At 35.2% G+C, this 16,050-nt stretch overlaps 1 protein-coding gene across 1 annotated transcript in view; it reads left to right on the top strand.

The window, feature by feature from the left end:
- The window catches only part of LOC145289786 (forkhead-associated domain-containing protein 1-like), a 129,844-nt gene extending 115,863 nt beyond the window's left edge, over positions 1-13,981 (top strand). The window contains exons 24-26 of the mRNA XM_080136437.1: positions 894-977; positions 12,185-12,310; positions 13,750-13,981. Of these exons, the coding sequence (XP_079992563.1) occupies positions 894-977; positions 12,185-12,310; positions 13,750-13,788 (249 nt within the window). The 3' untranslated portion in view covers positions 13,789-13,981. The remainder of the gene's footprint in view (positions 1-893; positions 978-12,184; positions 12,311-13,749) is intronic.
- Positions 13,982-16,050: the final 2,069 nt, after the last annotated feature.

Raw genomic sequence — 16,050 nt, 5'->3', positions numbered from 1 at the left:
TATTTACTGTAATTTTCTTCATCTTCTCTTCATATTCTGGCTCTGCTGTTGTTTCTTACATTGGTGATTGCCAAGCAGGTGAGCATTGGCTTTCAAGCATAAAAAAACGAATGCAAATAAACAACCCAAAACCCCCCCAGAGATTCTGTCATATTGTGTATAGATCAGTGTGTGTGTGTGATACCATTGCAGAAAACGAACCTTGAAATGCTAACGTCCATATCTTAGTTGTCTGTCGAGGTCATCACTGCTAGTCTGTTCATCAGTTCATTTTATCTATTAAAGATTTCTCGATTTGCATCAAGCAACAAATTGTTGTCAACTGTCGCAAACTTAAAACTTTCAATAAACTAACTTTGACTCATAAATTTATCAATAAACTACCCCAGACTCATAAATTTATTAATAAACTAACTCAGACTCATAAATTTAATAATAAACTAAATCTGACTCAAAAGCTTATTAATAAACTAACTCAGACTTATAAAAGCATTAATAAACTAATTCTGACTCAAAAAATTATTAATAACTAGCTCTAACTCATAAATTTATTATTAAACTAACTGTTACTCATAATTTTATTAATAAAGCAACTCTGATTCATAAATTCATTCACTTGGGATCAAAAATCCTAAAAGTTTCGTCTTTGTCTCAGACTGATTAATAAACGAAAATAACTCACGCCGGCCATTCCCAGCTGATTAACAATCCTAATTCTGACTGCCTTTGTGTACCTTGGTAAATCACTCCCCCCCCTCTATTATCCTGGGTCATTTACTTCCAACAACTTTTTCTCTTTTTTATGAATCCCTTCCTAATACTCTGCAGCATCAGTCATAGTATAAGCCTGCATCTTTGAATTTTGCACTGAATGATTTATTTCTCTTTTACAGACTTTTCATCTGGAAAATGAAAGAGCTCACATTGGCGTACAGGCAACTCCACACTTTTGCTTACAAAACAGATCAATCTCAAAAGTAGGTGTTGATTTCTTTGTTTTCACTCCGTTCTGTAAATTTGAAAACACTATCACAGAACTGCTTCTCTACAGTCTACAACATGGTCGTCTTCAAATCCAATGTTAACAAACATTTGTTGAGCTGTACTTTTAAGTTATCAAAATTTTTGCATTTCATTCAATCCTCTCATAATATTGTTCATCATCCAACTGACAGTCTCATTAACCATTTTATCCTGAGTGGATTTTGACCTTGGAAAGTGGTTACTCATTCGTATAAAAAACAAAACAATCAAATAAATTCTCTTCTCAGGTCATGTGTAAATTCGACACCTCAATTATCAAAGCAGTTGAAAAGAACAAGTTTAGCTTGGCACTATATTTAAAGAGTAATGTCAATCTTAAAGGCTCATTACACTTTTTAAACAAATTGATATAGTTATCTGTTTTAATCTCCCCAAACCAGAGAATTAACTTATCTATGTATGTGTGTAAGGGAGAGAACTTGAATGCCTACTAGACAGTATTCACGAGTGTTTAAGGTCTCTCTGTACAAGGGTTTGTCAGGACGACCTGGCATGAGAATACTTTTCCCTACAAGTAAACCCTGACCAAATATTCAAAATAACATTGTATCTGCTGGCCAAATAAAATCTCCTCAGTAACAACGTGAAGCTGGATACTCCACCAGACTAGATAAATTCTTGTCCTGGAATCCAGTAAGACCAAGAGACCATAAGAAAGATATACTATAACATATTTAAATAGTCAATTAGAGAGAGGAAAATTATGTTCCAACTTCTTTACTGACTCAGTGTTTGAGATGTAAAAGGAGAACTTCAATAGAATATTCGAATATCATATGTATCTCATATAAAGATCAAGTGTAAGCCCCAGGAATGGGGACATTTGATTTCTGAGAATTTCGACTGAAGTAAAATGAAACAAAAAGGAAACTACAGATTATTCAAATTATATATATATATATATATATATATATATATATATATATATATATATATACTAGCAGTTTAGCCCGGCTTTGGTCGGGCCCTATGTACTGTTCATAACTTTATGTGCATATGTATATATTAAAAAGTGTGCATATGTACGGTAATGCCTTTCTATATAATAGACTTCCTTAACTACTATAGAGAAAAATTAGTAGAAACTGCAGAAGTAACATTTTTAAAAACTTTGACCCGAATTTTGACCCCTTAACATTTATTGTTTTGCGTTCAAATAAAATTAAAATGTTTGACCCATGTCTAGGTAACCTACATCTAAAATTTCAACTGTTTAGATCCAAAATTGTCAGAGGAGTTTGGTAGAGTCTGCAAAGGTCAACTATTTCATCCTTGACCTCTTGGCAGCAAAACTTTCGCCCAAAAACTGATTAAAAAGCTTGCTGCATGTCTGAGTAGCCTTTATGTAAAATTTCAAATGTTTAGACCAAAAATTGGCTTAAAAGTTTGCTAGAGACCACAAAGGTCAAATCTTTTGACCTTTGGCAGCCAAATTTTCGACCCAAACCGATTAAAAAGCTTGTCTTATCTCTGAATACCCTTTATGTAAAATTTCAAATGTTTAGACCAGAAATTGTTTGAGTAATTTGGTAGAGACCGCACAGGTCAATTTTTTTTTAAATTTGGCCCCTATTATGACTCCTTAGTATTTATTGTTTTAGGCTCAAATCAAGTTATTAAGTTAGATCCATGTCCAAGGAACCTATATCTAAAATTTCAAGTGTTTAGACCCCAAATTGTCGGAGGAGTTTGGTAGAGTTCTCAAAAGTCAAATCGTTGAACTGTGATCCCTTAACAGTTAAATTTCTGGTCGCAAACGGATTACAAAGATTTCTCCAAATCTCAGTACCCTGTATATCAAATTTCGCGAAGTGCCTAAAACGGAAAAGTCAATCGTGATTTCAGTAAAAGCCTCAGTTTTTTTTATTTTGGGGTTGGATGAGCTTGACTCGCTAGCGAAGTGAGAAAATATTATTCAAGCAGCGATATTATTATTTATTGAAAACAGGAACTCTGAACAATTTTTGTTGTAACACAAGCCATTTTATATTTTAGAATACACTAAAAAAAATGGAAAATTTATCTAGAATGTTAATGCAATTTTTGCAGACGCAACAACAGGCACAAGCCGAGCGAGATGAACGAAGAGATGAGAAATTATTGAAATGGCAACTGGAACAAGAAGAAAGGCAGAAGAAATTACAATTTGAACATGAAGAAAGGCAAAATGAACGTTTTGCTAAAACACTGGAACTACTAAAGAATAATCGAGAAAATGTCGACAGTGCTAATTTCTCCCATACAACTATTTTTAATAGTATGTACACAGTTAATTATGTGCCGGAGGAAGAAAAGAATTTTGAAGCATACTATACAAGATATGAGGATGTCTTTCAACTAGACTGCAAAAGTTGGCCAAATAGCCAGAAAGTGAGCCTCTTACCCAGGAAGTTGGGTGTAGCAGAACACAGTAAATTTGTAGATTACATACTACCTAAAAAAACTACGGAATTAGATTTCATGGAAGCTGTAAAATTACTAAAAGAATTATTTAATCCGAATATATCTCTTTTTCATAAGAGATGGTTGTGTATGAATCTAAGGAAGATGGACAACCAAGATTATTTGACATACGCATCAGTTGTCAATAAAAACTGTGATAATTTTAAGCTAACGGAACTAACAGTAGAAGATTTCAAATGCCTAATCTTGGCACAAGGGTTAGTTTCCACGAAAAAGGCAGAAATACGCAGACGAGTGTTGTCTAAGCTGGAATTTGAGCAAGATTTAACACTTCAGAAATTAGCAGAGGCTTGTGAAAGGGCCATTACACTAAAAAAGGATTAAAAAAAGATAGAAGAATCCGGAGTGGCATATGTAAGAAAGGTTAGAAAACCATACACACCAACCAAGAACTATACAAATAATAGCAGTCAAAATGGAACGAGATATTCCAAATATAATAATTATAATTATAGTAAAGAATATAACAAGTCTCTCCCTAGATATAACTGTAAGAGATGCGCAGAAAGACATTGGGAATCAGATTGCCCTTATAAGAAGAAAAAATGCTACATTTGCAAGAAAGTCGGACACAAAAGCGATTGTTGCAGATATAAAGATTTCACCAGAAAGAGAGTACAGCAAACAAAATCAAACTGAAAAATTAGACAAAACTCGGCGAAAATACATAAAAGTAGAAATATTTAAAACAGCAATAAAATTACAACTGGATTCAGGATCCTATATTTCTATAATAAACTTGAATACATGGAAAAAGTTGAGTAAACCAACCATGATGAAAACAAGTAAATCAGCTCGGACGGTAACTGGTGGTGAGATAAAATTTGAAGGAGAAGTTATCCTTCCAATAAAATTAAAAGGGATTATGAAGAAATTAAAAATGTTCGTATTGAAACAGTGAAAATCTGTTTGGAATAGATTTGATTGAGAAATTTGGACTGTGGGATAAGCCAATCAATACATTCTGTAAAAAAATAGAATGTACTACTCCAACAACAGGAAATATAAAAGAGGACTTAAAAAATTATTCCCTGAAGTATTCATGACTAAATTAGGTCGTTGCAATAAATTTAAGGCCTCGTTTGAACTTAAAGAAAACACCAGCCCGATTTTTAGAAAAAAGTGAAATGTTCCGTTCGCTGGGTTGGAAAAGATTAATAAAGAATTAGACAGATTGGAACAGACAGGCATACCATCAAAAATAGAACACAGCGATTGGGCAGCCCTCACTGTATATGTAAAGAAAAAGAATGATGAAATCAGAGTATGCGCAGACTTTTTGACAGGTCTAAACTCCATATTACAAGATTACCATTACCCTCTACCAAGCCCAGAGGAAATATTCACAAAGTTGAATGGTGGTAATATCTTCTCCAAGATAGACTTGAGCGACGCGTATTTACAAATACCGGTTGAGGAGAATTGCTAAAAAATACTATGCATCAACACGCATAAGGAATTGTACAAATACAACCGGTTGCCCTTTGGCATCAAAGTAGCGCCTGCCATCTTTCAGCAAGCGATGGAGACCATGCTAAGTGGTATTGAGTGTGTATGTGCATACCTGGACGACATTGTTATCAGGAGCAAATCCCTAGAAGAACATAAGGAGCATTTAAAACAAGTATTCACTCGAATACAAGAATTCGGGTTTAAAGTAAAAGAAAATAAATGCGACTTTTGTATGAGCGAAATTAAGTATCTTGGACATATAATAAATAAACATGGGCGACGTCTAGACCCAGAAAGATCTGCGGCAATAAAAAACATGCCAGCACCTAATAACGTAACAACCTTGCAGAGTTTCTTAGGACTCGCAAATTATTACCAATCTTATATTGAAGGGATGCATAATTTGCGAGCTCCCTTAAATGAGCTTTTTTTTTTTTTTTTTTTTTTTTTTATTCAATTTTCACCCCAAACAAGGCACAGTGCCACTTTAAAGCAGGGGGCTACTATTAGGGAATTAATTAGCGGGGTCATTAAGAGGGGAGAAGAGTAGAAAGATGTTTGTTAACATTACACTTGAACTTCTGCATATCATTGCAGTTGGGAAAGCAGAATCCCGGAAGGGAGTTCCAAAGACCCGCAGTTCTGGGGAAGAAACTATTGGAGTAAAAGGCTTTCTTGCACCTAGGGATCTTTACTGTAAAGGGATGAGACTTAGTAGCTTGTCGGGTTTGTCGGGGGTAGTTACGTCGGGGAGGTACAAGTGTTTGCAGTTCGTCAGAGCATTCACCATTAAAGTATTTGTAGAACAGGCAGAGGGATGCAACATCTCATCGATGGGACAGAGGTTGAAGCCTAGATGACAGTTCAGGACCTATCAGGTTGGCGACTCTCTTTTGAACCCTGTCCAGGAGCGAGAGACAAGCAGCAGATGCACCAGCCCAGATGTGACAACAGTACTCCATACATGGGCGAATGGTTGCCTTATAGAGGTATAGGATACTGGCAGGCGTAAGTAGTTTTCTAGCACGGTAGAGGGAGCCAACCTTCCTTGCAGCAGCCTTGGCAATGCTCTCAATGTATCTATTCCAGTTCATATTCTCTGTAAACGTTAGGCCGAGGAGTTTAAAAGAAGTACTTTCAGGCAATGTGTTCTTGGCCATTGCTATTGGTGGTAGAGAAGGTTTCTTGTAGTTATTGAAGGAAACAAGCTTAGTCTTAGCAGCATTGAATGTGACTAACCATTTTTGTCCCCATTCCACTACGGATTGGAGGTCGTCCTCTAGTGTTTCTGCCATTTCCTTGGATATGTGTTCATTTGTTTTCCCCTCATATCTGTTATAGAGAGTTGTGTCATCGGCAAATATACCCATCTCCGAAACAATATTATCAGGGAGGTCGTTTATGAATATCAGGAATAATAGAGGTCCAAGGATAGACCCCTGAGGTACTCCCGCATTTATGTCATATTGTTTGGATGTATGTCCGTCGAGGACAACTTTGATTTTTCTATTACTTAAGAAGGATTTAATTACATTATGAATTCTTCCAGTGATTCCATATGATCTAATTTTCCTTAGAAGACAATCGTGCCATACCCTGTCAAAAGCCTTAGATATATCAAGGGCCACCGCTCTACCCTCCCCTGTTTTATCCAATGAACAGTATATACATTCAGAAACTACAGTTAAGATATCTGCTGTTGAACGGGCTTGCCTGAATCCATATTGTTTGTCAGTCAGGAGTTTAGCAGCTGTTAGGTGCTGGACTAGGGCTTGATTAACTAAGGACTCAAATATTTTGGCGAAAAGCGGGAGGAGGCTAATGGGGCAATAATTTAGTGGGTCAGTTCTTTCACCAGAATTCTTGAAGACTGGTACCACAGAGGCGGTTTTCCAGCAGTCGGGAAAACAAGATTCGTTAAGGCATTTATTGTAAAGTTTGGACAGAACTGGAGCAACCTCGGCAGAGCATTTTTTTAATAGCACAGCCGGGATGAGATCTGGTCCACATGCTTTTGAGGTGTCTAGGTTTTTTATAATAGCATGTACCTGAGAAGGGGTGATTTTCAAATCGTCAAGTGTGGCGTCTGTTCGCAGAGGAAAATCAGGGAGTGAGTGGTGTACCGAGTTCAGTGTGGAGTTTGAGGCAAACCGACTGGCAAGCAGATTAGCCTTGTCAGTTGTCGTGCAAGCAACCTCATGATTGTTTGTTAGTGGGGGAATAATTGACTGTCCATTATTAACTACGCTGTTGTAGATTTTCCAAAAATCCCGGGTTCCTAATTTCTGTGCTTCGATGCGCTTTCTGGTGGTTTCAGAGTAATCTGTCTTAGCTGTGTCTATCACTCTCTTACAATTATTTCTAGCTTCTATAAACTTCTGTTTATTTGAGCTGGACTTATGTCGGTTGAATCTGCGGAACACATGCTGCCTTTGACAAATGGCAGCTGCAGAAGCAGAAGTAAACCATTGGGGAGAGTGGGGCTTGCTATAGTATTTCCGTGCGGGAACATGTGCTTCAATAGCAGTTTTAAACCATTCAGTTGTCTCATTTGCACACTGTTCCGCTGGAAGAGTAAAGATATTTTGCCATGGGGCATCTCTGATGAGCTCCCTGATGGCTTCCCAATCAGCCTTTTTGTAATACCTCGTTGTTTTGAGAAGTGGGTCTTCAGTTTTAGGGCGAGAATTTAGGCTGATTTCTACCATTATCACAGTGTGATCAGCATTCCCGAGTGGGCTGTGGGCATTTGTTGTACAGTCATTGGGAACCGTTGTCAGAAAGAGATCTAGAAGTGAGGCATGTTGATCGTGCTGGTCTGGGAAACGTGTCGGAAATGTAACCAACTGAGATAGGGAATGAGATATAGAGAAGCTATGAGTTGCGCTACCAGCTACGTCTGTGTGATTTGAGAATCCTAGCCAGTTACTGTGGTGGACATTGAAGTCACCAAATACATGTATTTGTGCGCTAGTATCGAGGGAGAGTGCTATATCTATGCTGTCTGAGACTTTGTTTATTAGGGTACAGTCTTGGTTTGAGGGAGAGCGGTAGAGAAAATACAAGTAGCTAATATTGTGTTGCATATTTAGTCTGAAGCACATAAAGGCCTGGCCCTCTGATTCTAGTTTTATTTCTCTAGTTAGGGGGAGGGTGTTTCGAATATAGACTCCAAGTCCATGCATATGTCTGTCCGAGTCCTTACGGTAGAGTGGGAGATAACCAGGCATGTTAAAGTGGTTAGAGGGAATGGAGGAGTGAAGGTTAGTTTCACTTAATGCTAAGATATCCGGGGTGTTTACAAGGAGAAATGACTCAACATCATCTAAGTTAGTTCTAAGCCCGCGGATATTAGTAAATGCAAGCCTCAAGGGAGGAGGCAGGTTGGCAGAGCTGCTAAAAAAGGACACACCTTGGAACTGGACGCAAGAATGTCAAACTGCTTTTGATAAAATAAAGAGCGCACTAACATCTGAATTATTTCTAACTCACTATGACACAAAATTAAATATAGTCGTCGCTAGTGACGCTAGTGACGCTAGTTCCTACGGCATAGGAGCATGCATTCAACATATCATGCCTAATGGATCTAGAAAGCCGATAGCTCACGCTTCGAGAACGCTGCTTCCAGCAGAGAAGGCATATTCACAGATTGAAAAAGAAGCATTGAGTATAATCTTTGCAGTGACTTAGTTTCACCGATATTTATATGGTAGACATTTTATACTTGAAACCGCCCATAAACCATTAGTCACAATCTACGGATCAAAAAAAGGATTGCCTGTATACACCACAAATAGATTGCTGTGCTGGGGTGCGATCCTACTGAATTACGATTTCCAGATACAACATCTAGCATCAAAAAAGATTTGCAATGCGGATGGACTTTCAACATAATTTGGAAGAATCAGTGATTGCAGCAATTCGAACAAATGGCGAAGTGAAAAATATGGTAGCAAACATCATTAAAGAACTACCGGTAACATTGTCGGGCATTAAAAGAGAAGCCGATAAAGATGAATACATAAATGATATAAAAGAAAAAATTATGAATGACAAAAAGGTTCAGGAAATTTTTTCCATATGTAACGATGTGTTATTATACAGCAAGAGAGTAGTAATACCTAAAACGTTGCAGAAGAGGATTTTGAGAGACTTCCACACAGGACATCCGGGGATAAATCGGATGAAGTCTCTAATGAGAAGCTACGTATACTTAATTGTAGTAGATAGTTATACAAAATTGCCTGAGGTAATGCGTTGCAGGAATCCAACAACGAACAACTCAATAGGATTCCTACACGAGTTATTTGCACGATTTGGTGTACCAGACACACTGGTCACTGACAATGGAACTCAATTCACATCCACAGACTTTAAGGAATTTTGTGACACGTTCCAAGTAAAGCATATCACTACTCCTCTGTACCATCCAAGATCGAACGGCCTCGCGGAGAGGTTCCTGGACACGTTAAAACGAGCGTTGAAAAAATCCATTGGGATACCAACGGAAAAAACTTTGCAACAATTTTTGCAAATATATAGGATAACACCGCACCCTAATACACCGTCAAACATATCACCAGCTGATTTAATGTTTGCCAGAAAGGTGAAATCGGCGTTTGATAAACTATTGCCAAGACAGGCAATTGTCCGAAATACTACACACATGATAAGAAAGAAATTTTTGTATTTGATTTTATTTCTTCAATGAGTACTTTGGTGTCCTATTATTTTACATATTAAAAATTTTCTTGATAAATATGGACAGTCTTTAACCCAATTCAAATTACGACATCGCTTAAATGGAGACAGGATTTTTCTTTCTTCAAATTCTTTCTTAATTGTGTGTCGATATATGTGTACTTTTTTCCTAACTTGTTTATTTTTACGGTTTCCTTTTCAATTGTCTATCTGCTTTGTTTATCTGCATGACTCCATCTTCGATATTGATCGAATCTATTTTAATATTTTCTATTTTCAGGCTGTCTTCCATTAACTTTTGTAGAGTTAGATTTTGTTAATTTTCTAATTTTGGTAGGACACGCCTTCTAATTTCCACATCTCGACCAGAACACATCTTACTCAAATATTAAACATTTAAAATTGTATGAACTGAGGTCTGCAAGTTTGAATTTGTCACAATGTTTATTTACCATGGCTGTATGCATTGCGAAATTATCTTCGTCATTCTTCTGCAAATTCAGACATGACTAATGCTTATGGAATAAAGAGACTTTCAGGTGCAACCACTGTTTGCAGTCGATACTAAAAAAATTTTCCTACTGACGAAATAAATAAGCTTCAAATGATTTACCTTCTTCAGGTCCATAGCAGAAATTGTCAATCGCATTCCATATTGAGTCTTGTGAAAATGCGGTATTATTATCAGCGGACGTATTATGTTTTATGACTTGAGTTAGCAGTTCTTTCATGCACTGTTGATTTTTATTTTGCTGGATCTCTAGCCTCACTAGTTGTTCTTGTTGTATTTCATCTGAGTGCTTCTGGTATTCAAATAATTGTTGTTGTCTTTCATTTGAGTGTTTTTAGTGTTCAAATAATTTGCAATTTGAATAATTGTTCCAATGTACTTTGTAAGGTGCTCACTTTTGTATGATGGGTAAAATACTGAATTTACGGAAATTAGCAAAACCGATTAATCTGGTTTTAGTATTTTTAGAACAACTGGGGGAAAGGAAACAGTAATTTGTTTCCTTCAATAACTTTGCAAATGAACATTGACCATTGTTTCAAATTCCAAGCGAATGTTGCGAGAAATATTCAATATACCTTCAAAACAAATGTCTTTTCATAGCACAAAAATAAATGTTGACCAGAAGGAAAAAAAAACTCGAAAATCGTATGTACTGTTGTTTTTAGTAAGAAAAAAAAAATGTTTGCTGACTCCCTTATTTAATGATGATTTCTCTTTCTTTTTAATGATGCGAGTAAAAACATGATTAATTCGTATTTCTCTTTCTTTTGTATTTACGGGTATGCTAAGATGTCATAACAGTGTCAAAGAAAAAGAAGAACAAAAAATATGGAAATATTCTTACTTTCCACAAGTTTGCAATTCAAACCTTTATGTCCACACACTTATTTGGTTTTTGCAAGTTCCTTTTTTTCCCCTTCATCAGTGTTTTTCCCCTTCATCAGTGTTTTCTGAACACTTGCTTGGTTTAATTCAGTTTTTTGTCGTGAGTTCTTTTGAATGCTGGGGGTATTTTAAATCTGAGTGATCTCTATGAGTTTGAAATGTGACGTCGCCACTGTGATAGCCCTGGTTACAAAGAAAAACAGAAAAATAATGTAACAACATGTAACTGACAAACGATCTAGGTTGGTTCACCGGATATCGGCTGACACCTTACGACTTAGTCTTTCGGTATTTATTGAGATTAGAATAGTCTATTAGTAGGTAACATAGGTATGTTCCGCCACAACAATAGGTTAATTATGATTGGACAAATTAACACTGTTTACTGTTGAGGAGTTTCAAAACCGGAAGTTGTTTGGATCGATAAATATGCTAAATCATCATAATCTCTAAAAGAAGCTAAGGGAAGAACGGATGTATACAAATATAAGACAATGGCAGAATCGTAAGAAAATGACCTCTAGACCATAGTGGAATGAGGACATAAATGGATGGTAGCATTTAATGCTACAAAGACTAAGCTGCTCTCCTTTAACAATTACAGAAGTCTCTCCAATCACCGATATCCATGATAAATAACTCCTTACCTGAGAATTCTTCCTTCAAAGTCCTTGGCTTAACATTCACAGGAAATATGAACTGGAAAAATATATTGAGGACGTTGCGAAGCTGCTGCAAAGAAGGTGGGCTCCTTCTATCGTGCTAGAAAACTGCTCACACCTGAGAGTATCCTGTACCTTTACAACGCCACTATTCGCCCATGCATGGAGTATTGTAGCCACATTTGGGCTAGTGCATCTATCACTAGTCTCTCCCTCTTGGATAGGGTCTAAAAAAGGTTCTCGAATTTAATAGGTCCCATTTTGTCAACAAGGCAATAAATGTTGCATCCCTGTGCCTGTTTTGCAAGTATTTTGATGGAAGGTGTTCTGATGAACTCATTGCACTTGTGCCTCATTGACGTACATAATCCGACAAACCTGCTTAGCACACTCCTTCACTGTCAAAAAGTTTTCTACCCTTGAGTGCTCAAGTAAGTTTTTGTCTTTTTTACTTTTTTAGCTTGCTGCAGGAGGCAGGAACATGTCAAGAGGAATTGTAAATCCGTACTTAAAAGTGCCAAGAAAGGAGATGCTGAAGAAAGGTAGAATGGATCGGAAGTCATTTCACTCAGACACTGGACGTTTTGTAAGTTGTGAATTTATAGATAAATAGAAGTACTAATGAAAAGGAACACATTGGCAAGTCATGAAATACCATAAATTCAGCCATGAAAAATAATAAAAACAAGCGAACACAAACGATGTACTTGAAATGCACAACATGCTTTTCACTGTTTGTTTTTTTATATAGTAAAAGAGAAATTCTAATATATACATTTACCACCATAAATTTTTATGTAGATACCTATATGTTCAAGTAAAGAGATGAAAAATTTTGCATATTTCCATTACATATATATTTTTATACACAACATTTTACTCACACAAACATATGGAAATCACTCATGATTTGAAAGTATAATTTTAAAATATAATTGTTTTTAAAATATAACTATCCACTTATCAGCAGTTATTTTCGGTGAAGATCGTTAATGCTGGAGCGTCCAGTGGACAGGGGCAGGATATATATATATATATATATATATATATATATATATATATATATATATATATATATATATATATATATAGTTGTAATGGATCGATGGAAACTAAAACAAATGAAGACATAACGGTCCAATGAACTATACAGATTCATTTTTATTAATTTATAAATATATATATTTTTAATAATAAATATTATAGTAAATAATTATATATATATATATATATATATATATATATATATATATATATATATATATATAACTACTTCATTTACTCACATAAATTTAATATACGAAAGTATAGATTTATGCGTAAACTTTAAGTATTTACTTCAAAAGTGCTCAATACGTAGGTAGAGCTAGTTAGTAATTTATAAAATATATATGGCGATTAAGCTACACTGAATATTCTGCGTTTCATCCACTGTAGGATTCGTCAGGCTTATGCGCATAAGCCTGACGAATCCTACAGTGGATGAAACGCAGAATATTCAGTGTAGCTTAATCGCCATATATATTTTATAAATTATATATATATATATATATATATATATATATATATATATATATATATATATATATATATATATATATATATATATATATGTATAACTAGCCCAAAGAACTTTCAATTTCTCAGTGTCCTCACTCAAACACTGTCCAACTTTCTGCCATTAAAAAAACTTTCGTTGTGGTGTTAAAAGAGGTGTTGTTTTTCCTTTCATTTAGAGTATATATTCAACACAAACACGTGTAGACAGAAATCCCTTTTCCTGTTCTTAATCTCAAATAGACTTTTCTAATTCTAAGAGCAAAAATGAAACGGAAGTTTCCCTATCTCTTATTTCCTGTTTCGTTTTACACAAATAAAAATGTGCTGAAAAGTATATCCGAACAAAACACTATATTTATCCATGCAACGTTTCTTTCGTTTACAATTGTTGCGATGTTTTTAATATTTTAACTGACAATTATTATGCCTCATTTCAAATATGAATTTTTTTTCTTTCTTTCACAGCCTTCGGCATTAAGACCTTCTCAGCCAGAAAAGCCTTGACAATTATAGAATTTCTGTAAGAAGTTTTGAAAAAATATCAACTGTTCAAGATCAAAAGGAATAAAAAAACAAAAACAAAAATATAAATAAATTAAAAATTAAAAAATATAATCAGATTCAGAAAACAAAAGATACAAACTGTTGTATTAACATTTTTCGAAATCAATTTTATGCAATAAAAACAGCAAGTCTTCATTTTCCTTCTGTTTAAAAAAAATATAAGTTTCATCTATTGTTGTCCAGTTTAATATGCAAGAGAGGGAGTGTAAGCGAGCAACAATGGTGAACATATTGGGAAAACTTTATAGAATAAAGAGAGAGACATTTAAAACAACTCTATTGAATCATCTTTGTTAACGTGTTAATTAAAAGAAGATTGGAAAAGAGAAGAGTGTTAGCAATGGAATAAGTCCAGGAGTACGGACGAAAATAAAAAAATAGGAACTAGAGATGTCCCCTTAGTAGGGAAGAGAAAAGTGATCATTTGTGAAGAATGCATACTGTACATAGGTGTTAAAGTCAGGGCCGTGTGTGTGTGTGTGTGTGTGTGTGTGTGTGTGTGTGTGTGTGTGTGTGTGAATATATAGTAGCTATGGTAAGTCCATGGTGCTTGTTGTTGAAGAGATCTTTGATGACCTGCGTGAAAGCTCCCTGTGTTCCAATAGTAATAACAATAGTAATAATAACAATAACAATAATAATAATAATAATAATAATAATAATCTATATCTATATATCTATAAAAGTGAAATTTTCGGTGTGTCTGTGTGTCTGTCAGTCTGCATACATTTCCCTACCAAATTACTCTGTCAATTTTTAGTTTAAAGACCGGAGATTTTACATATGGGTTATTGAGGTTTGGGAAAATCTTTTTAATTGGTTTTTGGCCAGAAATTTGGCTATTAAGGGGTCAAAGTTCAACAATTTGACTTTTGAAAATTCTACCAAACTTCTGCGCCAATTTAGGGTCTAAACACTTGAAATTTTAGATGTATGTTACTTGGACATGGATCAATCGTTTTAATTTGATTTGAGTCCAAAACAATTAGTGTTAAGGGGTCAAAATTGGGGTTAAAGTTTTAAAAAATTCTTGGTCTAAACATTTGGAATTTTACATAAAGTGTATTCAGACAAAACAAACTTTATAATCGGTTTTTGGCCGAAAATTTGGTTGGCAAGGAGTCAAAATTCAAAAGATTTGATCTTTGTGGTCTCTAGCAAACTATTCAGCTAATTTGGGGTCTAAATATTTGAAATTTTACATAAAGGGTATTCAGACATGCAGCAAACTTTTTAATCAGTTTTTGGACGAAAATTTTGCTGCCAAGAGGTCAAAGTTGAAAGAGTTGATCCTTGCAAACTCTACCAAACTCCTTTGCCAATTTTCGGTCTAAACACTTGAAATTGTACATGAGTCAAACTTTTTAATATGTGTATACATATGTACAAAAAATTATGAACAGTGCATAGGGCCTGAGCAAAGCCGGGCTGAACTGCTAGTAGTAATAATAATAATAATAATAATAATAATAATAATAATAATGATAATCCCCTGTGTCCCAGCCCTTTTTTTTGTGTGTGTCACCATAAACTGACGCCACGCGAAATAAGTGAGGAGGGTCAAGGAGAATAGAATGACTGAGGAGTGAAAGCACTAACCAGACCTCCACTGGATGAATGCAAAGAGGACTGGGATCTTAGAGAGGCTTATTGCCACCCAAATTCTAGTGGAGACCAATGGTCACTGCCAATGAGAAGTCAATGGTAAGTGGCTATTGTGATAATGTAAATTCAACTGCAAAGGTTATCGAATGATGTGGAGAGTACTGGAAATCTGGGGAAACTTGTCAATCAGATTCCAGAGAATGCCACAAATTGTTCTCAAAGAGAAATCTTTGATGGTGGCCTGTGGGACTACTTCTAGTGATTAAATGACAATGATGATGATGATGATGATGAAGAAGAATTAAAAACTTTAACTAAATCACTCGCCCAAAATGAGATTCTACTTTTTTTTTAGATGATTACATTGTGAAATGAAAAAAAAATATTTTAGAATTTCGAATAGGAAAGCAACTTTGCACATAAATTTAACATAAAATGATACTCATTTCCAGCTCAAATTTTTAATTTTGTTTGATCGCTCAGAATTGAAGATCAAACAAAGTGCTGGTAGAACATAAACATTTTCGCTTGATTGTTGACATTGTTTTATGTGTTTCTACCAGCGTTTGTTTAATTTTCGATTTTCAGCAGAATAAA

Source organism: Euprymna scolopes, chromosome 2 (genome assembly GCF_053919585.1).
Source record: "Euprymna scolopes isolate OS-2025 chromosome 2, ASM5391958v1, whole genome shotgun sequence".
NCBI classification, from domain to species: domain Eukaryota; kingdom Metazoa; phylum Mollusca; class Cephalopoda; order Sepiida; family Sepiolidae; genus Euprymna; species Euprymna scolopes.
The sequence above is the reverse complement of the archived record's forward strand: the minus strand, read 5'-3'. Positions and strand labels throughout refer to the sequence as shown.